General features: G+C 44.2%; 1 protein-coding gene across 15 annotated transcripts in view; it reads right to left on the bottom strand.

Moving 5' to 3' along the window:
* PTK2 (protein tyrosine kinase 2) overlaps positions 1 to 25,476 on the bottom strand; it is a 779,173-nt gene that overhangs the window by 74,232 nt on the left and 679,465 nt on the right. For all 15 annotated transcript variants that reach the window (XM_033930844.1, XM_033930848.1, XM_033930835.1 and 12 more), the window contains one exon: positions 3,048 to 3,087. In XM_033930844.1, coding sequence (XP_033786735.1) covers positions 3,048 to 3,087 — 40 coding nt within the window. The remainder of the gene's footprint in view (positions 1 to 3,047; positions 3,088 to 25,476) is intronic.

Genomic DNA, 25,476 nt, shown 5'->3' with positions numbered 1-25,476 from the left:
GGAAAGGTGGATTTGGACCCCTGCTAGCGGAAAGCTGCCACAACTACCATCACTTTGACGAAAGTGCAGGTGCCGTCACGAGGCCAAAGGGCAGAGCTGCAAACTAGAAATGCTGTTGCAGAACATGGAAATACAGAAACCTGAGATGCTTTGGGTAGATTGTAATATGGAGGCAAGACTCTGTGAGATCCAAGGACACTAGAAACTCTCCTAGAAAGACAGCAGCTATCACTGTGTACTTCATTATCATTTGGAGAAAAGGATTTTCTGCCCCAAACAGACCAAACTTGAAATCTTTGGACTGCCAGCCGGCCAGACACTGACTACAAACTCCGCCCTCACGGATCCTCATCCATGCAGTCGGGGGCAGGAAAGGCAGCCTGCGCATTGAAACCTGGGTGGATTTCACTCCAGACGCAAACAGCCTGTGCTTGAAAACTGTGACAAGGTCACCGGCAAGCAGACTTCCAAGGGACAGGACCAAGTCTAGAAATGGTGGCACACAGCAGGCTGGATCCACAAATCCACCAGTTTCTCTGTGAAGCAGCAGTCCGGCACCTCAGGACTGTGTCTTTTCCTCCTACAGGGGACCACCTGGAAGAGGTCTCAAGGCACTGAAGCCACCAAGAAAACGAACTTTAAGCGAAAAAAATAAGAAAAAGTTGCAGAGCAACTGCAAAGACTTCTGCACGGATTGCTTGCAGAAATTGTAACTAGATATGTTTGTTAGCTCTCAGGCTAAGGGGGAGGAGCTTGTAGTTTGTGGATTTCTGCAATTCCCAGATTGCAGGTTGGGATTGAAAATCTAGAATATGGAAACTGGAAGGGACATAACAGAACATCTGTTCCTCCCTATGAAAAAGATCAAGGACTTCACGACTTGTCCCCTAACTCAAGGGAAGCTCACGCTCCTCCAGAGGCTCCCGCAGGGAATGTATCTGTGATGCCATAGAAGCACAATTGAAGAAGACTAAAGAATGCCAATACTCAGCATCCACAAAATTCTGTTTAAATGGAGGAGGATCTGCAGGAATAGATATCAGAGAAACAGGAGTTGACTCTGACTGTTCCTTCTTTAAAAAATCCCTGATGCATCATGATCACAAACTCTGGGGTGGACATCAGGTAATAGAATATATCGAGGTTAGTCAGAGATTGAAAATGGTAATGTTTATGTGGGAACAGCAGAGGATGTCATTTCCAGGACCGACTTCAAATTCAAGATGGCAGCTGCTTTCACAGTTGCATGAGGAGAGCTGCAGTCTGAACAAGCATAGAAACATAGAAACATGATGACAGATAAAGGCCAAATGGCCCATCTAATTTGCCCATCCACAGAAACCTGGCAAAAGCTAGAAGGATGCTTGGGTGCATAGGGAGAGGAATGGGCAGTAGAAAAAAGGAGATACTGATGCTCTTATATATTCATTTAGAATATCGTATACAATTCTGGAGACCACACCTTCAAAAAGACAAACAGGATGGAATTGATGCAGAGGAAGGCTGCTAAAATGGTGGGTGCTCTTCGTCATAAAGCATATGGAGACAGAAAAAGATCTCAATATGTACACTTTGGAGGAAAGGCAGGAGAGGGGAGATATGATAGAGATATTTAAATACCTATGTGACATAAATGTGCATGAGCCAAGTTTCTTTCATTTGAAAGGAAACTCTGGAATGAGGGGACACTGGATGAAGGTGAAAGAGGATAAATTCAGAAGTAACCACAGAAAATACTTTTTCATGGAAAGGGTAGTGAATGCTTGGAATGGCTTACCGGTGGAGGAGACAGAAAATGCATCTGAATTCAAGAAAGCTTTAGTCAAGTACTTTGGATCTCTAAGGAAGAGGAGGGGATAGCAGATGGCACGGTTAGGTAGAGTAGATAGGCCATATGGTCTTTATCTGCATTCATTTTTCTCTGTTTCTATGTAAACCAGGTCAGAGCAATACTGAGGGCTGTACACAAGTCCACAAAGTTCCGTCTCTGAGACTATCTGAAAAATCCAGGCACCCTTGACATGATTTGTAGGCATTGCATTTTCCTGATGAAAAGTGGCGAGCCCTTCAGCGGGAACACCGCTTAACTGTCTTAGCAGGAGTCACCATACACAGGGGAGACAGAGCAAAGGGCGACTACAATGAAATCCTGACACCAAACCCAACAGCTGGTTAAGTCAGGCAGGGAAAAATAACACACTACTGTATAGGAGGAGATTTTCCAGTGAGAGGGTCTGCCATCCAGCTAAGCAGAACAGCAGCTAAACAGTCAGACTTGCTGCTGCTGAGTTCACCCCCTTCACAGTTGCAACCAGTCACAGAGGATCTGAAAAGCAAGTTCTCCTTTGGAAAATAAAGGCAAGAGCTCTGAACGTCTGTTGTTTTTTTTGTCCCACTGTAGCATTCTTATATTAAGCAGTATATTTTTGGTGAAGGATGAAAGCAGTAAACAGCTAGAAGGGGGAGGAACACAAAGGATCTCTAGTCTAAATGACTCCCAGTAAAGGAGGACACCCCACTGCTCAACTGGGAGCCAGATGACCAATTAAACCAAGAATGAAAAACAAAGACCAGAACTTTATCTGGAGCCACAAAATACATCCAACACCTGCTGGAGATGCAAAAACACTGATCTGTAGGAACTGCACACTGGGGTTATAGATCACAGCAGAATTCTGTATTTCTATTTCCACCTGTTGGTTGATGGACACAATACCCATAAGTTCTGGAAAGGTTGGATGAGCAAAAAGGAAGTGGTTTGACTATATCAGCCCAATTGTGTGTGTTCCCCCCCCTGCCACTTCTCAAAAAGTATTCAAATATGTTGTTTTTCTTAAAAAAACATATTTTTTCAATATTTTTGAGCACTAATACAGAAAGTGTTAGATACACAGTTGGGCTTATTGATTTTCTTCCTGTAATATATTTACCCTCCTTATCTATATAACAACTGACTGAAATAAGGAGCAAAAGAAAAGAAAAAAGTCTGGAAAATAATAGAAAATTAAAATGCGAAGAGAATGTAAAATTTACAAATATTATCTTACCTGGTTTTCCCACAGGATGGTATATATGCTGGTTACCAGCCTAAAAAAAGAAAATGTACCTTTAGTTTGGTGCAGTCCAACTATCTATAACTATCTATCACTTCAAGGAACAAATATCACTTCAAGGAAGAAATTAGGGGGGTGGGTCATTAGAGTGGGCAGACTTGTTGGGCTGTGGCCCTTTTCTGCCGTCATTTTCTATGTTTCTAACTAAGGACATTCTGGTACTCAGAATGTTAACAAGTCTGTTGTTTGCTCTGCCTTAACTATTTGACTGATCCAAGTTTCTTTCAAACATTCCAAAAATATTTCTTTACTTTGCTTCATTCGGAAGTAACCACAAACATTCCAAAAGTATTTCCCTACTTAGCTTTATTTAGAGGTATCGCAAGGCACATGTGACCTAGTTTCCACATCACAGTTTGTGAGAAAGGGTCTTTTATTTTGCATTACATGGTACACAAATCTTTGCCATCTCTAAATATCATTAACTTGTTTCTCATTTCTAAAACTCCACTCAGACAAAACTAATTCAAAGGCTTAACACTCCACACAGGCATGCTAGTTACAAGTTTAGCTATTTGCTATGAAATTTGGCAAGTAGAAGAAAATAATTTCCTTTTTCTATAGTCAATTTTGCAATTCTTACATTAAATTTAATGGTAAAAATGTTAGTTTGGTATATTAAAAGCAAGAAGCTGGGAAAAGGATCAGTTGGACTGCTAGATGACTGAGGGGTAAAAGGAACGCTCAGGGAAGACAAGGCCATTGCAGAGAGATTAAATAAATTCTTTGCTTTGGTCTTCACTGAGGAAGATGTGGGGGAGATACCACTGCCAGAAATGGTATTCAATGCTTATAAGTCAGAGAAACTGAAACAAATCTCTGTAACATGAAAAGATGTAATGGGCAATTTGACAAACTGAAGAATAGCAAATTGCTTGGACCCAATGGTATACATTCCAGATGACTGACAGAATTAAAAAATGAACTTGCAGAGCTACTGTTAGTAATTAGTAATTTATCTTTAAATCCACACACCATTTTAGTAGCCTTCCTCTGGACTGACTCCATCCTTTGTATATCTTTTTTGAAGGTGCGGTCTCCAGAATTGTACACAAAATTCTAAATGAGGTCTCACCAGAGTCTTATAAAGGGGCATAAATGCCTCCTTATTCCTACTAGCCATACTTCTCCCTATGCACCCTAGCATCCTTCTAGCTTTCGCCGTCACCTTTTCAACCTGTTTGGTCATCTTAAGATCATCACATACAATCACACTCAAGTCCCACTCTTCTGTTGTGCACCGTCATGTGAAAAAATTAAGACACCCCATGAAATATTCAGTTCTTTCTTAAGAAATGTTTACATATCGATGTCAAATCTTTTTTTTTTATCTCTGGAAAAGAAAGTGATGTAATTGCAGGTAAACAAAAATTTTCCTTGATTTACTCATGAAACAAAAGATTTCCACAAAAATGTGTATTATAACTGAGGAATAAATTAGGACACTCCCACATATCCTCCCACTTAAAGTGGCTCAAATCACATACAGGTGTTATCACATCAGGTGTACATGATTAGAATATCATTACTTAGCATTTTGAAGGAGGTTTGCCCTACTTAAACATCAGATATTTAGTTTGGTGTACTCATGACTGCTGCAGTGAGAGTGGACACCATGGTGAGATCAAAAGAGCTGTCTCAGACCTTCAGAAAGAAGATTGTAGCAGCTTATAAGTCTGGTAAGGGATTTAAAAAGATCTCGAAAGAATTTGACATTAGCCATTCCACGGTCTGGAAAATAGTGCACAAGTAGAGGACTTTCCAAACAACTGCCAAGGTCTGGCCGTCCAAGCAAGTTGACACCCAGGGCAGACCGCAAGATGCTAAAAGAAGTCTCCAAAAACCCTAAAATGTCATCACGGGACCTACAACAGGCTCTTGCTACAGCTGATATGAAAGTGCATGCCTCTACAATCAGAAAGAGACTGCACAAATTTAACTTGCATGGGAGGTGTACAAGGAGGAAACCTTTGCTCTCTAAAAGAAACATCAAGGCCAGACTGAAGTTTGCCAGAGAGAACATAGACAAACACCAGGACTTCTGGAATAGTGTTCTATGGACAGATGAGTCTAAAATTGAATTATTTAAACACCAGAAAAGACATGCTTGGTGTACACCAAATACAGCATTCCAGGAAAAGAACCCCATACCAACTGTGAAGCATGGAAGTGTAAGTGTCATGGTTTGGGGATGCTTTGCTGCAGCAGGACCTGGCCAGCTCACCATCATAGAATCCACCATGAATTCTACCGTGTATCAGAGAGTGCTTGAGGAACAAGTGAAACCATCTGTAAGAAAATTAAAGCTGAAGCACAGAACTGAACCCTGCAACGCGACAATGACCCAAAACATACCAGTAAATCTACCAAGGACTGACTGAAAACTAAGAAATGGAGAGTCCTGGAGTGGCCGAGTCAAAGCCCTTATCGTAATCTCATTGAGATGCTGTGGGGTGATTTGAAACGGGCTGAACATGCAAGAAGCCCCTCAAACATCTCACTGCTGAAAGAATTCTGCATTGAGGAGTGGGCCAAACATTCCTCAGACCGATGTCAAGAGACTGGTAGATGGCTTCAAGAAGCATCTCAATGAAGTTATTTCAGCCAAAGGGGGTAACACTAGCTATTAGGGTGTCCTAATTTATTCCTCAGTCAGAATATACATTTTTGTGGATATCTTTTGTTTGATGACAATTTTTGTTGTTTACCTGCAATTACACCACTTTCTTTTCCAGAGATAAATAAAAAAAAAAGATTTGATATCAATATGTGAACATTTCTTAAGAAAGAACTAAATATTTCATGGAGTGTTCTAATTTTTCACATGCCTAAGTTCTTCACCCCCTAAACTGTACTGTTTTTGCAACCCAAATGCATGATCTTGCATTTCTTAGCATTAAATTTTAGCTGCCAAATTTCAGACCATTCTTCAAACTTTGCTAAGTCTTTTTTCATGTTATTTATCCCATCTGGGGTGTCTACTCTATTGCAGATTTTGGAATCATCCACTAAGAGGAAAATCTTACCTGACAGCCCTTCAGCAATATCGCTTATAAAAATGTTAGAAAGAATAGGCCCAAGAACAGAACCTTGAGACACCCTTTCCTCAGAGCGATCTCCATTAACCACTACCCTCTGTCATCTTCCACTCAACCAGTTTTTGAACCAGCTCGTCATTTTAGGGCCCATCCCGGGGCACTCAGTTTATTTATGATTCAATATATTTTTATTGAGCACACAAAAAAAAACAACAGTAAAAATAGGTACACTAAACACAGAATGAGAAGCTCAACTTTTTCAAAAAAAGCAACTAAGACGCCCCATCCCCCCACAACCCCTCCCCCCACACCTAAAGTCCTCCGAGTAGTCCCATCAAAGAAGGCGCCCAAAGAAAGAGATACAAGAAACCAGGTAGGTACAAGTAGTTCCAGGACGAAGCCAAAGCAGCAGCATGAACCAGACTAACAGTTCAATATGCGGCTCCGGGCCACCGGCATCATCGTATTCCAAAAGGGTTCCCAGGTTCTCTGAAAGGTCCATCCAATCAAAGAAGAAATGTCCAGGACTCCTCTGCGTTCCCACGCCATGAGCGTGATCAGCCTACAATGCCAGAGGGAGTAATCGGGAGCCTCCGCGTCCATCCACTTAAACAAGATGCACTTAATAGCCATCAGAACAGTCCAGTGTAAGAAAGCTGCCGCTCCTGGTCGACGAGGGTGAAAATGAGGAGATACACCAAACAGCAGAAGAGGAGAACACTGTACAGTGATGTTCCAGGTACAATCAATGAAATGAAAAATAGAGTCCCAAAAAGACTGAATAGAAAGACAAGTCCAGAACATATGTCCCAATGTAGCTTCAGAAGCATTGCAATGATGACAAGAAGCAGAGGGACGAAGCCCTGCCAGGTGGGCTCTCTTGGGAGAGATATACAGGCGGAGTACCAATTTATAGTGTTGTTCCCAAAATACAGTGTATTTACTAAATACAGGCAACTTTTTAATCGCTTTCAATATCGCATCATCAGGCAGAGCTACATTAAGATCACGGGCCCAAGCATCATGTAAACAGACAGAGTCAAGCAGGGGGGACGACTCATCTTTTAAGTGCCTATGGTGAAATTTCAAAGGCACAGGCAGCTGGGAGCCAAGGGTAAAAGCAGTAGACAACAGCTCCTTACAGGAAACTGTAAGGTTACAACAAGGTAAACTCAGTTTATTTATTAAACGTCTATGTGGAATACTGTTAAATGCTTTGCTAAGTTCACCACATTTAGCACACTCCATCTATCCAATTCTCTGGTCACTCAGTCAAAGAAATTGATCAGTTTTGTTTGACAAGACGGAAGACCTACCTCTAGTATATCCATGTTGCCTCTGGTCCTGTAATCTACCAGATTCAAGAAACTTCACAATTCTTTAAGAGTGTTTCCATTAATTTACATACCATAGAAGTCAGACTTACTGGCCTGTAATTCCCTACTGCTTCCTTACTTCCACCTTTGTGTAGAGTAGGGGTAGGCAATTCCGGTCCTCGAGAGCCGGAGCCAGGTCAGGTTTTCAGGATATCCACAATAAACGCTGAGAGGTTGGATAGGCTGGGACTCTTCTCTCTGGAAAAAAGGAGGCTCAGGGGAGATATGATAGAGACCTTCAAGATCATGAGGGGCATAGAGAGGGTGGATAGGGACAGATTCTTCAGGCTGAAGGGGACAACAGGTACGAGGGGGCATTCGGAGAAACTGAAGGGAGATAGGTTCAAAACAAATGCAAGGAAGTTTTTTTTCACGCAAAGGGTCGTGGACACTTGGAATGCGCTACCGGAGGAAGTGATCAGGCAGAGTACGGTACAGGGATTCAAACAGGGATTGGACGAATTCCTGAGGGATAAAGGGATCGTGGGATACTGAGGGAGGAGCTGGGATGTAACACAAGTATAGAAAGCTAATAAGTATAGAAACCCAACCAGGTCGTGCATGCGCAAGACCAGAGGGTTAGGACTTCGATGGGAAGATGGGACTTCAATGGGAAGCCAAGGTGGCAGGGGAGCCCCTTCTGGTGATTCAGACAGGTCGTGACCTGTTTGGGCCGCCGCGGGAGCGGACTGCCGGGCAGGATGGACCTATGGTCTGACCCGGCGGAGGCACTGCTTATGTTCTTAAATATGCATGAGATAGATTTGCATCTCAAAGAGGCAGTACATGCAAATCCATCTCGTACATATTCATTGTGGATATCCTGAAAACCTGACCTGGCTCTGGCTTTCGAGGACCAGAATTACCTACCCCTGGTTTAGAGGGACCACATCCGCCCTTCTCCAGTTCTCTGATACCACTCTCGCCTCAAGAGACTCTTTGGAAAAGATCAGTCAGCAGAGCCACCAGAACTTTGCTTTGTCAATATTTAATTTAGCTAGCTCCTCAGTAACAACCCTCTGAAAATCGATCAGGGTCTACTACTCTTCCATCCCTATTTGTGTTTGTCTTCTGCCGTGAACACAGAAGAGAAATATTTGTTAAGCAATTCAGCCTTTTCCTTATCAGCTTCTACATATTTCTCCCCTTCATTTTTGAGTCTCACAATGCCACTTTTTGGTACTTCTTCCAATCACTAATATATTTAAAAAATGTTGTGTCTCCCCGTTTTACCGTGTCTGCTATTTTTTTCTTCCATTTGTATCTTTGCTTTCCTGACTACTCAACCAGCCTCTCTTAAAATTTTCCAGATATTTTTAATATAAGAAGTGCCTCTGCTGGGTCAGACCAGAGGTCCATCATGCCCAGCAGTCCGCTCGCGCGGCGGCCCAACAGGTCCAGGACCTGTGTAGTTGTCCACTATCTATACCCCTCTATCCCCTTTTCCTTCAGAAAATTGTCCAATCCCTTCTTGAACCCTAATACCGTACTCTGTCCTATCACGCCCTCTGTCCTATCACGCCCTCTGTCCTATCACGCATTCCAAGTGTCCCACCACCCGTTGGGTGAAGAAAACCTTCCTAGCTTTGGTTTTGAATCTGTCCCCTTTCAACTTTTCTGAATGCCCTCTTGTAGTTTTCGAAAGTTTGAAGAATCTGTTCCTCTCTATATTCTCTATGCCCTTCATGATCTTGTAAGTCTCTATCATATCCCCTCCAATTCTCCTCTTCTCCAGGGAAAAGAGCCCCAGTTTCTCCAGTCTCTCAATGTATGAAAGATTTTCCATACCTTTTATCAAACGTGTCGCTCTCCTCTGAACCCTCTCGAGTATCGCCATATCCGTCTTAAGATATGGTGATCAATATTGGACACAGTACTCCAGATGCAGACGCACCATCGACTGATACAACGGTAGGATAATTTCTTTCGTTCTAGTTATAATATTCTTCTTGATTATACCTAGCATTCTATTTGCTCTCTTAGCAGCCGCTGCGCACTGTGCCGTCGGCTTCATTGTTTTGTCCACAATTACCCCCAAGTCCCTTTCCTGGCTACTCTCATTCAATAACATCCCTCCCATCGTATAGCTGTACCTTGGGTTTCTGCTTCCTATATGCAATACTTTACATTTCTCTACATTGAACTTCATCTGCCATTTCATCGCCCACTCCCCTAGTTTGTTCAAATCCCTTTGCAATTTTTTGCAGTCCTCTTTAGTCCGAGCTCCACTAAATAGTTTGGTGTCGTCTGCAAATTTTATTATCTCACACTTTGTCCCTGTTTCTAGATCATTTATGAGCACCGAGCCCTGCGGTACACCACTCATGACCCTCCTCCAGTCCGAGTAGTGGCCCTTCACTCCTACCTTCTGTTTCCTACCCTTCAACCAGTTTCTGATCCATCTATGTACGTCTCTTTCCACCCCATGGTTCTTCAGTTTCCGCAGTAGACGTTCATGGGGCACCTTGTCAAAGGCTTTTTGGAAATCTAAATATACGATGTCTATGGGGTCCCCTTTGTCCAGCTGTGTGTTAATTCCTTCGAAGAAGTGCAATAAGTTCATTATGCACGATTTCCCCTTGCAGAAACCATGTTGGCTGGTTATCAGAAGTTCGTTTCTTTCAAAATGTTCATCAATGTTTTCTTTTATCAGTGCTTCCGCCATTTTCCCTGGAACTGAGGTCAGACTGTAGTTTCCCGGGTCACCCCTTGATCCCTTTTTAAAGATGGGCGTAACATTGGCTATCTTCCAATCCTCTGGGATCACGCCTGTTTTCAGGGATAGGTTGTAAATTTGCTGCAGTAGTTCCGCTATCTCCTCCCTTAATTCCTTCAGAACCCTAGGGTGGATTCCGTCTGGACCCGGGGATTTGTCAGTTTTTAGTTTTTCTATCTGCCTGCACACATCTTCAAGGCTCACTTCCATGGATGTTAATTTTTCTTCTTGACTTCCATTGAAGGATTGCTCAGGTTCCGGTATGTTGGATGTGTCTTCGTTTGTAAATACAGACAAAAAGAACATGTTAAGCCTTTCTGCCACTTCTTTCTCCTCCTTCACCACTCCCTTCCTGCCTCTGTCATCCAGCGGTCCCCATCTCCTCCCTAGCCGGCTGTTTCCCTTTAACATATCTAAAGAACGGTTTGAAATTTCGTGCTTCCCTAGCTAGCCTCTCTTCATACTCTCTTTTGGCTTTTCGAACCACACGGTGACATTCTTTTTGATACTTCCTGTGCTCTTTCCAGTTCTCCTCAGTTTTGTCCTTTTTCCATTTCCTGAATGAATTCTTCTTATCACCTATCACTTTCTTCACTTCTTTGGTTATCCACGCCAGGTCTTTTGTTCGATTCTTTTTGTACTCTTTTCTGAATCTTGGGATATGCAGATTTTGCGCCTCGATCACCGTGTCCTTGAATAAAGACAAGGCTTGCTCTACAGTCTGCCATTTCTTTGAGGTATTCCCAATTTTCTTCCTTACCATTACTCTCATCGCTTCGTAGTTTCCTTTCTTGAAGTTAAAAGTTGTTGCTATGGTTCTCTTTCCTTTCGGTATTCCTACTTCAACTTTGAACTTGATCATATTGTGATCGCTGTTTCCCAACGGTCCCACTACTTCCACTTCCTTCGCTGGTTCTCTTAGCCCATTTAGGATTAGATCCAGAGTGGCATTCCCTCTCGTCGATTCTCTGACAAGTTGATCCATGAAGCAATCCTGTATAGTTTCCAGGAATCCGGTCTCTCTAGCGCATTTTGAGCTTCCAAGACTCCAGTCTATCCCGGGATAGTTGAAGTCTCCCATAATAATCGTGTTACCGCTTTTGCATTCTTGCTTCATCTCGGCTTCCATTTCTTCATTGATAGCTTCGGTTTGCCCAGATGGACGATAGTACAGGTCCATCTTTATCTCGGGCCCTTTCCTTCCTGGTATTTTAACCCATAGCGATTCCAAATTGTTGGTCGTCGCTGCTGTGTTCTCTCTGGTCGAGTGTATGCTTTCTTTTATATATAGGGCTATTCCTCCTCCTTTCTGACCTAACCTGGCGATAGAGTTTGTACCCCGGCAATGCTTTATCCCATTTGTTTTCTTCATTCCACCATGTTTTGGAGACCCCAATGATGTCTATGTTCTCAGTTTTGGCCATGACTTCTAATTCCCCCATTTTGTTCCTTAGGCTCCTTGCATTAGTATATATGCAATTTATTTAATTTGTCTTTATTTCCTTTACCTGTGCTTCAAACTTTATTTTCTTTTCTTGTGCTGCAATCCTTTTATCCTCCTCTTCTGGGTTAGTCAACTCCTGTGTTTTGCCCATTATTTCATCCCAGCATTTTTCCCTCTTAATATCTTTGCGGGATACCTTCTTCCGAATCGTCGACACTTTGTCGATTTTCGGCTTTCCCCTTCTTCTTATTTTATGTTTAAATGTTTTTATTAAAGTTTTCAAGAACAAGTTGCAAGTAAAAGATCATAGCAGCGTAATCCAGAAACTCGTATATGTTCACAATACAAACTCCCACCATCCCTCCGCCCACACCCTCCCCCCACCCACCAACAACAATAATGTCAACAGCCAACATGTGAACCAGTGACGTGTGACCCTCTTCACAAGTTCAGTAATCGTCCACGGGCCTGGGGTGTAAGGTCCATCCAAAAATGTTCCCAAATCTGACAGAAGCGGCGACTTGGGCCCAGGTCAAGACCCCTTCTTCTTAGTTTAAAGCCTGTTCTATTCCTCTCCTGACGTTGTTTGCTAGAAGTCTAGTTCCCGCCACACTCAGGTGCAGTCCATCTCTTCTGAAGAGCTTGCTCTTACCCCAAAAAGTTGTCCAGTTCCTCACGAAGTGGAACCCCTCTTCCTCACACCATCTCCTCATCCAAGCATTTATCGATTGAAGTTCTGTCTGCCTCTTTATATCTGCCCTCGGTACTGGTAGTGTCTCTGAGAACGCTATCTTCTGTGTCCTCATCTTCAACTTCCTTCCCAGAATCTTGGACTGTTCTATCAGTGCACTTCTGTTGACATCATTTGTCCCGATGTGGATCATTACTGCAGTCTCTTCCGTCTCTGCTCCTTCCAGGATCTCTCCAATTTTGTCCACAATGTCCTTTGTTCTCACTCCTGGGAGACAGGTCACTAGTCGTTCCTCTCTCCCACCTGCTACGTGGCTGTCTACATTCCTTAGGATTGAGTCTCCCACTAAGATCGCAGACTTTCCCTTCTTCAATTTTCGTTTCGTTCGCAGGTCTGTGCCCTCAGTGTGCTTTACTGCTTCCTCTTCTAGACACCGGCAAGACCTTGCCTCCCCTTCCTAAGGAGTTCTATGGGCTTCTTCTTCCTTGGAGTCCGATTGCTCTTGTCCTCTATTCCATGTGGGTGTATCTTTGTCCTTCCTACGATGTTCATGTTCTTGTTCTTCCACCCTCCTGTAGGCCTCTTCGATGAACTCCTCGAGCTCCCTGACTTGTTCATCGATATGCCTCTCTCTCTCTCTGGGTCTTCAGCTGTCGTGAGCAGGTCTTCTGTCCTGAACGGGTCTTCCGCGATGTAAAGTTCCTCCAGTTTTTGAATCCTGTACTTCAGGTAACTAACCTCCTTCTTCAAGCTTTTCAGCTCCTGACACCGACTGCATACATACGACTGCCTCCCGGAGGGGAGGTAATCGTACATATGGCAGTCCGTGCAGTACACTGGGAAGCTCATCCTCTGGATTCCCTCTGCTTCAATTGCTGTCCACCTATTTGGAGTACTCTCTATTAATGTACCGGTGCCTTTTGCTTGTGTGTGTTATCTTCTTACCTGCTTCTTCCTTGTGTGTGTTTATTCCTTCTGTGCCTGCCTCCCCCTTACCTTGTTGCCTTTTGCTTGTGTGTGCTGTCTTTTGCTTGGGTGTGCTGTGTTACTTTACCTGTGTATGCATGTTTCTTCTGTGCCTGCCTCCCCCTTACCTTGCTGGCCTTCCCTGGTGTCCTTGGTTGTAGTGACTTGGCCTTTCTTGAGGCCCTTTGCAAAGGCGCTCTATCTAAGGTGAGCGCCTTTGCCGCTTGCTTTTGCCGCGCGCTGTTGGCTCCTCCCCTTTTAAGGAGGAGTTCGGCATTGCCTCTGCCGACACTGTGGGGGTGGGCGGAGCTTACTTTCGCCGCTGCCCCAAGCTTTCTGTTCATCTCTGCCTCCTTTGGATCCTTCTCAATTTTTCCCTTCTAGCTGTTTGTTCACCCTTCCTCCTTCACCTCGCTACTCCTCTCCTCTTCTTGATGCCTGTCTTCATCTTTCTGCAATCTTTTGTAGTTTATGAAAGCTGACCTCTTATCCCTTACCTTTTCAGCTACTACTTTTGAGAACCAAAGTGGCCTTCTTTTCCTCTTACTTTTACTTACTTGCCACACAAAAAGGTTTGTCGCCCTTACAATAACTCCTTTCAGTTTTGCCTACTGCATTTCAACTCCTTCCAGATGTTCCCAACCAGACAATTCCTTGACATAATCCTCCATCCGTTCAAAGTTTTTAAAAGTCTAGAACCTTTATCTAATATAATAAAATGGTAGGACGCGCATGCGCACTAAAAAAATCGTGTTCCCTGATCCCGTCGTGGAAACACGAGTGCGCATGCGCGCCTACTACATCACCACAGCTTGCTCTCCACCTCGCGCCGCTACAGGCCCCACACTCGCAACACACACATCCGCTGCAGCCTAGCAACTCCGACCACAACCTTCCTCCCTCAACCGCCTAGGAGCTGCGGCGGTGGGTTTCAGAACAGAATATGATTACCATGTTTCTTTAGGCAGCCCCGGATGTTTACTTGGATTCAATGTCAGCATTAGGGTTCGCCGACCGCCAGCCGTGAGAGCTGGGTGAGGAAGGCCATCGCAGCCTCGCCGCTAGGTAGGGGGACAACAATGGCGCTTATGCTCAAGCTGCCGCCACGACTCCTCTCTTGAACCGCACCAGGATCGAGAGAGGAGCTGCGGCGGGGGCTTGAGCCTAAGCACCATTGTTGTCCCCCTACCTAGCCGCGAGGCTGCGTCGGCCTTCCTCACACGGCTCACATTGAATCCAAGTAAACAACCGGGGCTGCCTAAAGAAATCGGTGCTTGGCCCGTCAAACAATTCCTACCGTTGCCGAAATTTGCCCCACCATTCCTTCCCTTCCTCCATCAGGTCAGTTCAGCTCCGTCTATGTTAAAAGAAGCTGCTTTGAAATTGGAGCCCTGCCGCCACCGTAACACGTTCCCTCTGCTGCGGTCCCATATGTCAGAGAAGGGGCGGGACCAAGGCAGAGGGGAACGTGCTACGGCAGTGGCATGCCTCCGATTTCGACGCGGCTCCTTTTAACATTGGTGGATTCACTGCACCTGATGGAGGGAGGGAAGGAAAGGTGGTTGGGCGCTGTTGAGCCCCTCTTTGCCCTCAGACCCTCTCCTAACTGCTCCCTCCTGTCTCAGACCACTGGGGGGAGGTGCCTGTCTTCAGCTGCAGGGATGGAGGGAGGGAAGAAGAAAGAAGGGGCCCTGGCAAGCGAGTTATCAAAAGCCAACCATAGCCTGGGACCCCTACATGATATGAATAATGACCAGACAACAAAAGGTAAGAAAAATAATTTTATTTTCTGTTTTGTGATTACAATATGTCAGATTTGAAATGTGTTTTGAGGGAGGCTGCCGCTTTGGACAGAGGGGTACCATTTTCGTGGGAGCCAGCCTTCGGAGAGGCTTGGGATGCAGGGACGGATGCGGGAGTGGCTGCCACTGCGAAGGGCTTTGGTGGGGGAGCCAGCCAGACCGCGAGTGTGGGGACGTTGTAAGCACGGATTGGTCAAGGAGCCGCCGCTTCCGAGGTTTTGAAATTGCTCTCCCACCGTCACTCCCTCCCGCCCTGGCTCTGCCTCTGCCCCGGTTCAAAAGCAGGAGAGGCAGTCATCTAGCACCCGTTAATCTAACGGGCTTAAACACTAGTTTTTGAATAAGCCCTTTCTATACCCGTCTTAATATTAAACCGTACCATGCCAGATGATCACCCACTGCAACATTGGATTCACTTTCCCCATTTGTAAGCAGTAAGCGCAGTATGACCCCATCTCGCATCCCGGGGTTCCATTATCAACTGCTGGAACAGTTCTCCTTGTAAAGCAGTGGTCTCAAACGCGCGACCCGCCAGGTACTATTTTGAGGCCCTCGGTATGTTTATCATAATCACAAAAGTAAAATAAAATAGTTTCTTGATCATTTGTCTCTTTAGCTATAAATTACAATATTATTATTTAGATTTAGCCAAAAGGAAAGATTTATAAACTATAAAGTTTTTTACCTCATGCAAAATTGTCATTTCTTTAATAAGACATTAACTATTTTTTCTGCGGTCCTTCAAGTACCTACAAATCCAAAATGTGGCCCTACAAAGGGTTTGAGTTTGAGACCATTGTTGTAAAGGATCCAGGATTTCCTTACTTCTATAAGACCACGCAATAGGGATTCCCCAGTCAACATCCGGCAAGTTAAAATCACCTACTAGTAAAACTTCCCCTTTTTTAGATAGATTCTGAATGTCTACTATTAAATCTCTGTCCACTTCTTCCGTCTGTGAAGGAGGATTGTATATCACACCAATGTTAATATATTTACCATTCCCTCTTTCCAAATTGATCCACAGTGCCTCTTCTCTTGCCCTGTAGATTATGATTATGATTATTGAGAGCTTCTATATTGCTACTAATGACTGGGGAGTCAATTCAGAGCGGTCTACATGAGCCTCCGCAAAGGCGCTACACTACATGAGCTTCTGTAAAGGTGTTATGATACATTAGCTTCTGTAAAGATGTTACTATAAGGAATTGTGAGGTGTTACAATGCCATGGGCTCTATACTGAAATATACAGAGCTCTGTGGTGGTGTTACAGAGTTATTAATACTGGCATAGTGTGGCTTTAATATAATCTTTAACATATAACGATACTCCCTCTCCTTTTCTTCATACCCTGTCTTTTCTGAACAATTCTAGCCCGGTATAACTACATCCCAGTTATGGTTCTCCGTGAACCACATCTCCGTGATTGCCACTATATCCAACTCATCTTCTTCCATCACAGCTTCTAGATCCAGAATTGTGTTTCCTATTCTTCAAGCATTAGCATATACTGCTTTCCAGACATTGCCCCCTTTTCCCATGTAGAGGTATTCCATGATTTACTTACCTGAGGGCTTATACTCACCTGGGGCTTTGATCACCCTGCACCATCACTTCTAGTTTAAAACCCTCTTCAGTAGCTTAGCCAGCCTGCTGCTGAAGACACTTCCTTCCTTCTTTGATAGATGTATACCATCCCGTCTCAGCAGTCATCCCATGGTCCAGGAAGAGGATGCGTGCTTCTCTGAAGGTGGACAAAGCAATGGGGCTAGATGGCTGTATGGTGTACATCCAAAGGTACTGAAGGAACCTGGGGAAGTTCTGGCATCTCCACTGGCTGATCTTTTCAATGCTTCCCTACAGTCATGAGTGGTACCGACAGACTGGAGAAGGGCAGATGTGGTCCCTCTCCACAAAAGTGGAAGTAAGGAAGAAGTAGGTAACTATAGACTGGTAATTTTGACTTCTGTTGTAAGTATATTAATGGAAATGTTTTTGAAACAGAGAATAATGAAGTTTCTGGAATCCAGTGGATTACAGGACCTGAGGCAACATGGAATCACTAGAGACAGGTCTTGTCAGACAAATCTGATCAATTTCTTTGATTAATGACCAGAGAATTGGATAAAAGGAGTACGCTAGATGGGGTGTATTTAGATTTTAGCAAAGCCTTTGACAGTGTTCCATATAGGCATCTAATAAATAAACTGAGGTAGCTAAATAGGTATAAAAAGTGATGGCGAAAGCTAGAAAAATGCTAGGGTGCATAGGGAAAGGTAGGAGAGGGGAGATATGTTTAAATACCGACATGGAATAAATGCGATGCTTGAGGTGAGTCTCTTTCATTTGAAAGGACGCTTCGGAATGAGAGGGCATAGGATGAAGTTAAAAGGTGTTAAGTTCAGAAGTAATCTATGAAAATACTTTTTTACAGAAAGGGTGATAGATGCGTGGAATAGGCTCCCAGTAGAGGTAGTGGATACAAACATTGTCTGAATTCAAGAAAGCATGGGACAGGCATGTGAGATCTATGCGGTTTAACAAAAGTTAACTACTGCTACAACACATAATGAAATACATTTTCAATCTTTCAAAACTTTCCTAAATAAATTAGTCTTTATAATTCCCTAAAATTTTGATATGATGCATATGTAAAGAATAACTGATGAACACCAGTATCCCAAGTAGTTGCTTGAAACGACAGTAGTTGATTATGCTACCTTTTATAGAGGCAACCTTTCGGCGATGGAAAATCAAAAATGGAAGCTATCCGAGTAGAACGTCTATGATGGGAAAAAATAAATTGATCCACTAAATAGACTGGAGCCACACCAGATATCACTTTATAACACAGGCAACCAAACTTATACTGCATTCTGGTTTCCATGGGGAGCCAATGCAGCTCCCTGTAATAAGGCATTATGTAGTCCGATTTTTTAAACTGAAAATTCAGATGAATTGCTATATTCTGTATTAATCAAAGTTGAGCAAGGTTTTTGGGGGGATGGACCTCTGGATGGGCCATTTGGCCTTTATCTGCCATCATATTTCTATGTTTCTTTAGACCCCTCTTTTGCATGTGAGCACAGAGATTACAGAAAATGTTCTGATGCACAGGACATAGACACTGCACACACCAGTTGTGAGGGTCACTCTGAATCTAAGATGGTCCTGATACATTGAGAGCACTTCTTGAATCCACTGGGTATTGAGGACATTGATGTGAAGACCATCGATGCTAAATCAAAATGGCTCAATCGAAGGGGGAGGGGGGTGTTGAGTAGAACTGTTCCTGAAAATGAGTCGACGTTCCCAACCTTGACACAGGCGGGAAGCTGCCTGAAGGCCCCCCCAAAAAAGAAAATCATCAAAATGAACAAAAACATTATATTACATGCAACAAAATGAAAAAAATATGAGGAAAAAATGGTAAGGGAAGGCACTAAGTATAAAAAATTTAATGCACACAGGAATGTTTGAAAAACACAACTTCTTCACTCTATAGAAAATGAAGAACTGATGGTCCTATGAGCACATGTTGGGCGGGAAGGCAAATGTGCATGCATAGTATGGATAGTGCTAAAGTTTTAAAGTGACAGTACACTTTGGTACATGTCCTTGCTGGGCTCCATGGACTGAAATAGGATGATTCATTGCGGCCGTTTCAATGCAGCAGCGCTGAAACAGCCACAATGAATCATCCCATTCTGTCCTGAGTGGACTATGGGAGTGCCTATGCCATTGGCAGAAAGAAAATCAGCCTCCCATTGGCAAGCCTTATTGGCAGCAAGTAAGGCAGCCTTCCATTGGCCAGTCAGGAAAGCAGCAGGACTTAGGGAATAGTAGTAACGGGTTTGTGCGGCACTGAAGCAGTGGCGGCAGTATAAGAGGGGTGATGGCAGGAGAGAAGCAGCTGCAATGAATTGTCCTAGACCCCCATGGATGATATTGCCCATATGTGAGAATATACTGCCTGCTTGTCCTCAGAGAATCTGTTTTACCTTTTTGGGATATTTTCAGGTACCTATTAGAGAATGACATGGGGACCCATTACCGCGGTAAACCGTGGTCACCGCAGTAAATCCGCAGGAATGGAGACATTTACAACTGGTTTACTGCGGGAGCGGTGAAAAGTCTTGCTCATGTGGTAAAAAAATTGGTGGCAACATCAGCGATAATAAAGGAGCAGTAGCAGGAGAGGAGAGGAGCAACTGTTTTATTGGTGGCAGTAGTAGAGGAATGATGGTGCAGAGTAGCCCTGTTAGGGAGAAGTTCTCTTCCCTCCTTCCAAAATCCTTATGTCAGCAGAGGGCCCAAAGTTGCTGGTACATAAAGGAGTGGCAGAAACAGAAATTCCTCATTGGAGCTAGACAGATCGAGGACAGATCGAGGAGAGGGAAGAATTTGGAGGAGCATCAACCCCCTAAAGATGATTCATTGTAGCTGTACTAGGACCGGTGCTATTTAACTAATTTATAAATGATCTGGAAATAGGAATGACGAGTGAGGTGATTAAATTTGCAGACGATACTAAACTATTCAATGTTGTTAAAATGCATCCGGATTGTGAAAAATTGCAGGTGGACCTTAGGAAATTGGAAGACTGGGCGTCCAAATGGCAGATGAAATTTAATGTGGACAAATGCAAAATGATGCACATTGGAAAAAATAATCTGAATCACAGTTACCAGATGCTAGGGTCCACCTTGGGGGTTACTGCCCAAGAAAAGGATCTGGGCATCAACGTACACAATACGATGAAACCTTCCGCCCAATGTGCGGCGGTGGCCAAAAAAGCAAAGAGGATGCTAGGAATTATTTAAAAAAGGGATGGTTAATAAGACTAATAATATTATAATGCCCCTGTATCGCACCATGCTGCAACCTCATCTGGAGTATTGCGTTCAATTCTGGTCTCCTTATCTCAAGAAAGACAGTGGCGCTAGAAAAGGTTCAAAGAAGAGCGACCAAAATGGTAAAGGGGATGGAACTCCTCTCGTATGAGGCAAGACTAAAACTGTTAGGGCTCTTCAGCTTGGAAAAGAGATGGCTGAGGGGAGATATGAATGAAGTCTACAAAATCCTGAGTGGAGTAGAACGGGTACAAGTGGATCGGTTTTTCACTCGGGGACACTCAATGAAGTTACAGGAAATACTTTTAAAACCAATAGGAAGAAATTTTTTTTCACTCAGAGAATAGTTAAGCTCTGGAACGCGTTGCCAGAGGATGTGGTAAGAGCGGATAGCTGGTTTTAAGAAAGGTTTGGACAAGTTCCTGAAGGAAAAGTCCATAGTTTGTTATTGAGAAAGACATGTGGGAAGCCACTGCTTGCCCTGTATCGGTAGCATGGAATATTGCTACTCCTTGGGTTTTAGCCAGATACTAGTGACCTGGATTGGCCACCGTGAGAACGGACTACTGGGCTTGATGGACCATTGGTCTATCCCAGTAAGGTTATTCTTATGTTTGTTTCATGGGCAGATTCAGCACTGAAATGGCTGTGGTGAAACAGCTGCAATGAATTGTCCTAGACTATACTGCCTGCTTGTCCTCAGAGAATTTGTTTTACCTTTTTGGGATATTTTCAGGTACCTATTAGAGAATGACACGGGGACCCTTTACCGTGGTAAACCATGGTCAACGCAGTAAATCTGCAGGAATGGAGACATTTACAACTGGTTTACTGCGGGAATGGAGACAAGACCTTTCACCGCCCCGCGGGAGCGATGAAAAGTCTTGCTCATGTGGTAAAAAAATTGCGCCCATGTCAGACTCAGTATATCCTCCCGAACTCCTTTTGCACCTATTTTACCTTCAGGAGCCAGCATGCCATGATGAAGACAGAAGGAACCCAAAACGAAAGCCTGAGACTAATGTAATTTGAAAAATAAATTATCTGGCAAAAGGTAGAAAAAAAAATTATTTTATATTATGTGATTAGAATATTTCAGATTTGAAATATGTATCCTGCTAGAGCTAGTATTAGACATAACTGGGGACTGCAAAGCCCAGGCTGTGCTTCTTTAGCTTCAAGCTGGCTTAGGGCTATCTCTCTCCCTGACCAGGGGGAGTTGCCCTCCCCTAACACTATTCCTGCCATGTGACTGAAGTATTTTGTTAGCTTGATTTTTCTATGTAGCATTCTTTTTTTTTTTTAATATCATGTTTATTGAGACAAGAGGCGTCTAGACAACGAGAGGCCAACAGTAGACAACGAAGCAAACATTATAACACACAAGAACATAGTAGTACAAGCAGCACAATTAATGATGGAGTTCACAAAGGAACAAGTATATTACAGCAGAACCACATCACGGGCAAAGTGAAGGGTGGAAACCACTCGCAAGCCAGCGCCCCCCGTCCACTTTTGAATATAGAGAGAACATCCCGAATCCCCAAACGATTCAACACAAGCAAATATCACCCAAGCACAACTCTAACGAGACAAGACTCACCCATACACTACGAAACACATTCATACTCTCATGCACTCACAACACATACACACAAGCAAACACATTCTGTCTGCTGGAAAGCGCCACAATGGAAACAGTAGTAAATAGAAAATAGTAAAAGGCAGGTCTGGGAAACCACTCAAACCCGCACAGTAACCAATCCGTCAGCAGAATTTATGCATCAAGGTCCAATAGCTGCTGCCAGAATGAGCAGTAAAACTTCCAATGTTCCTGCGGGTGGGTCAAATAGGTGTCCAACTCGAAGCGGGCTTGCTGTTTCATCATGGCAACCCACAGGATATAAGAGGGTGCCTCCTACGACATCCAATATTTCAGGATGAGTTTTTTCCCCACAAGAATCGCATGTAAAACAAATTTCTGGGAGGGGAAGTCCAAGCCATGATTCTAGAGGTCTTGGAACATCTCCTAATAACAAAGCAGGTGCATTCCAGGGCATCGTACATTGCAAGAGGTCGTCCAGGCAGCGTTTTACAGAATCCCAAAGAGACAGTTTCAGGCATGCAAAAAAGGAGTGAATAAATGTGCCCCTGTGGGTTTTACATTTAATACATTTATCGTCAGGCCATAACCCCATAACGTGTCCTTTGGCTCGCATGATGTAAAAGTGGTGCAAAATTTTGTATTGTGTTTCCTGCAGAGTCACCGCTTTCACATGACAATAGAGCGTTTGGAAAAAGAACCTGATATCATGAAGAGATACCTCCTGTTCAAGATCAGAGGTCCACTCCCCCACCAGAACAGTTAGACATCTCTCCCCCACCCCATCCCTCCCCGCTCTGTACCAAGTAGATATTTTGTTAGTTTCTATGGGTGTGGAGAGGAAAATCGAGTCCATAGCCCCTTAACCCCAGTTGTCCCCGTGAGCGTGCATCAGGGATTGGTAATAGTGATGGATTTGGAGGTAAGTGTATAGATTGGCGGGAGGTAGATGCCACGATGCCTGCATTTGAGCGAAAGAAGGGAACAATCCTCTCCCCCAGATCTAAGGCAGTATCCATAGTCGTATTACGCCCTGTGCATCCCCTCAAACCCGCCAGACCTCCCACTCCAGGAACAAAATCAGGGTTGTAGATGAAAGAAAGAAAAGGAAGCATGAGGCAGCTTACCTTGGTGCAGACGCCACCAACGCCAGGCTCTGCGAAAAGGAAGTAGGAATGGGAGAGTAGGGGAACCAGATGCCCCGGCTCCGCCACCAGACCATGTATGAAAGACGAGAAAGACCAGGGTGAGCAACAGTCCTCAAGCAAAGCCGCAAGGGTGTAGCGACGCGAAGATACCAGATGTTCATGGATCCATCGGAGAAGCGCCGCAACATTGTAGACACGGAGAGCAGGCAAGCCCAAACCCCCCCTATCCCTACTATGCGACAATTTGATAACATTGATTCGGGCCACCTTTCCCCTCAAGACGAAAGAACAGACAATAAACTGATAAGAGTGTTCGTCCGCGCATGATATCCACACAGGTATTGTTTGTAATGGGTATAGCAGTTTCGGAAAGAGCACCATTTTTACTAAGGCCACTTGACCCATCGGGGAAAGGGGGAGTGATTGCCATTTCAAACAAACGGTTTTAATCCGTCCAATAGTAGCCGTGATGTTGGCAGCATACAACTTGTGGGGGTCCCTATAGAGCATGATACCTAAATATTTTAACTTCCCTGGTGCAATACCCACACCCAATCCTTGACACCAAGGTTCCGTGGCAGGGGCCCCTAACAAAATGGCCTCCGTCTTATCAAAGTTATTTTGAGGCCAGAAAAAACACCATATGAGCGAATGATGGACATCAAGGTGGGCATGTCACGGTCAGCTTGATTGACATATAATAGCATATTATCAGCAAACATGCTAATGTGAAATTCCCGGCTGCCCACCCGAAGTCCCTCCAATGTGGAGTCCTGACACAAATGGGAAGCCAGAGGCTCTAATGAGAGGAGGAAGAGGAGCGGCAATAGAGGACAACCTTGCCGTGTACCTCTCCCGAAGGGGAAGGGGTCAAGACACTCCTCCATTCACCAATAATTGGGAGTGAGGATTATGGTACAACGCGGATAGCCAAGCAATAAAGTCTCCACGTACGCCGAACCGCTCAAGTGTCTTGAAGAGATGGGCCCAGGAGACCATGTCAAACGCCTTCTCAACATCCAGACTGGTGATGAGCGCTCTGTCAGTGAGGTCGCGGGGAGATTGCAACACCGCCAGAACCTTCAAAAGATTCATGGAGGCATGCCTACCCGGTACGAAGCCAACCTGGTCTTCATGAATAAGAGAGGGCAGATATACATTAAGCCACGCCGCAAGTAAGCTGGCCAAGATTTTAACATCTTGATTGAGGAGAGAGATAGGTCGGTAAGACCCCAGGGCATCAAGCGGGCCCCCGGACTTGGGATGAATAATAACATGTGCTCTATTATGGGTGTCCCCCAGAGGGGTGGCAGTTCGTAGTCCCATAAAAAAGTCCCGTAAAGATGATAAAGCCGAAGGGCCCAAAAGTTTATAAAACTCAGGGCAAGTCCATCTGATCCCAGTGTCTTAGCCAGTTTAAGTTTTTTAATAGCCACTTGCAGCTCTGTGCCTGTAATGGGTCCATTAAGAGCTTCGCATTGTTCGTCAGTCAGCTTGGGAAGAGAGATATTTTGGAAGAACTGATCACTTGCAGACACAAAGGGTTGAGCGGCATAAAGGTCTGAGTAAAATTGCACAAATTGTTGCGTAATGGCCTGATGGGTAACATGGATTGCTCCCTGCTTGTCCTTGATAGAGGTAATGATGTGCCTCGCTTTGTGAGGACGCACTAGATTAGCTAACAACCGGCCCATTTTATCGCCCCAGTGATGGAGTTTATATTTATAATAGTAGATATTGCGACTAGCCCGCTGATCTAAGAGATGGTTAATTTTAGATTTAATAGTACTTATGGTCTGTCTGGTAGTGTCATCGAGACGAGAAATATGAAGATTCCTATAGGCAGCAAGATCCCATGATAAAGAAAGAAGCTCCCCATCCCGTCGTTTCTTCAATGAGGCGGAATATGCCAAAATGTGCCTCCTCATGACCACCTTAGCGGCCTCCCAATAGATAACTGGGCCCACATCCTCCACTGAATGGATTGAGTAAAATCGTCCCATTTCTTCAGAAAAAACTCACGAAACGAAGTATCTGTAAAGAGGTGGGGTGACATACGCCAAACTCATCCCACTGATGGAGAGCCAAACTGTAAGGCAAGGCCCAAGAGGGCGTGGTCAGAGACTAGGGGCGCTGAGATACTGGCATCCAACATGGATGGGAATAGGGAAGCAGAGATAAGAATGTAGTCAATGCGAGAGTAAGTCGAGTGCGGATGGGAATAGAAGGAAAAGTCATACTCATCCGGGTGCAGGGTACGCCATGTGTCCAGCAGGCCTAACTCCTTCATGAGAAAGTACACCCCTTTGTAAAGTGTCCTTTCGGAACCGACAGAGCTGGCTTATGATTCCACTGGGGGTGGGCTACAAAATTGAAGTCTCCTCCCAATATAATCAGTTGTGGCATATGTGGGGCCAGATGACTCATCAAGGAAGAGAAAAAGGCATGGGTATAAAGGTTAGGAGCATAGACATTAAACAATACTAGAGGTTTCCCCCATAGTTCCCCAACTAGAATAATATACCGCCCATTAGGATCAGCAATTTGGCTATGAATGTGAAAGGGTATATTTTTGTGTATTAGGATAGCCACCCCGCATTTACGAGCCGTAAAGGAGGTATAGCTCACCTGACTCACCCACTCCCTGCGTAGCTTGTCATGTTCTAGAGGGGTCAAATGAGTCTTCTGCAAAAAAGCTATGTCAGCGTGCTCCCTTTTAAGGTAA

The sequence above is a fragment of the Geotrypetes seraphini genome, chromosome 2, assembly GCF_902459505.1.
Source record: "Geotrypetes seraphini chromosome 2, aGeoSer1.1, whole genome shotgun sequence".
Lineage (NCBI taxonomy): Eukaryota > Metazoa > Chordata > Amphibia > Gymnophiona > Dermophiidae > Geotrypetes > Geotrypetes seraphini.
The sequence above is the reverse complement of the archived record's forward strand: the minus strand, read 5'-3'. Positions and strand labels throughout refer to the sequence as shown.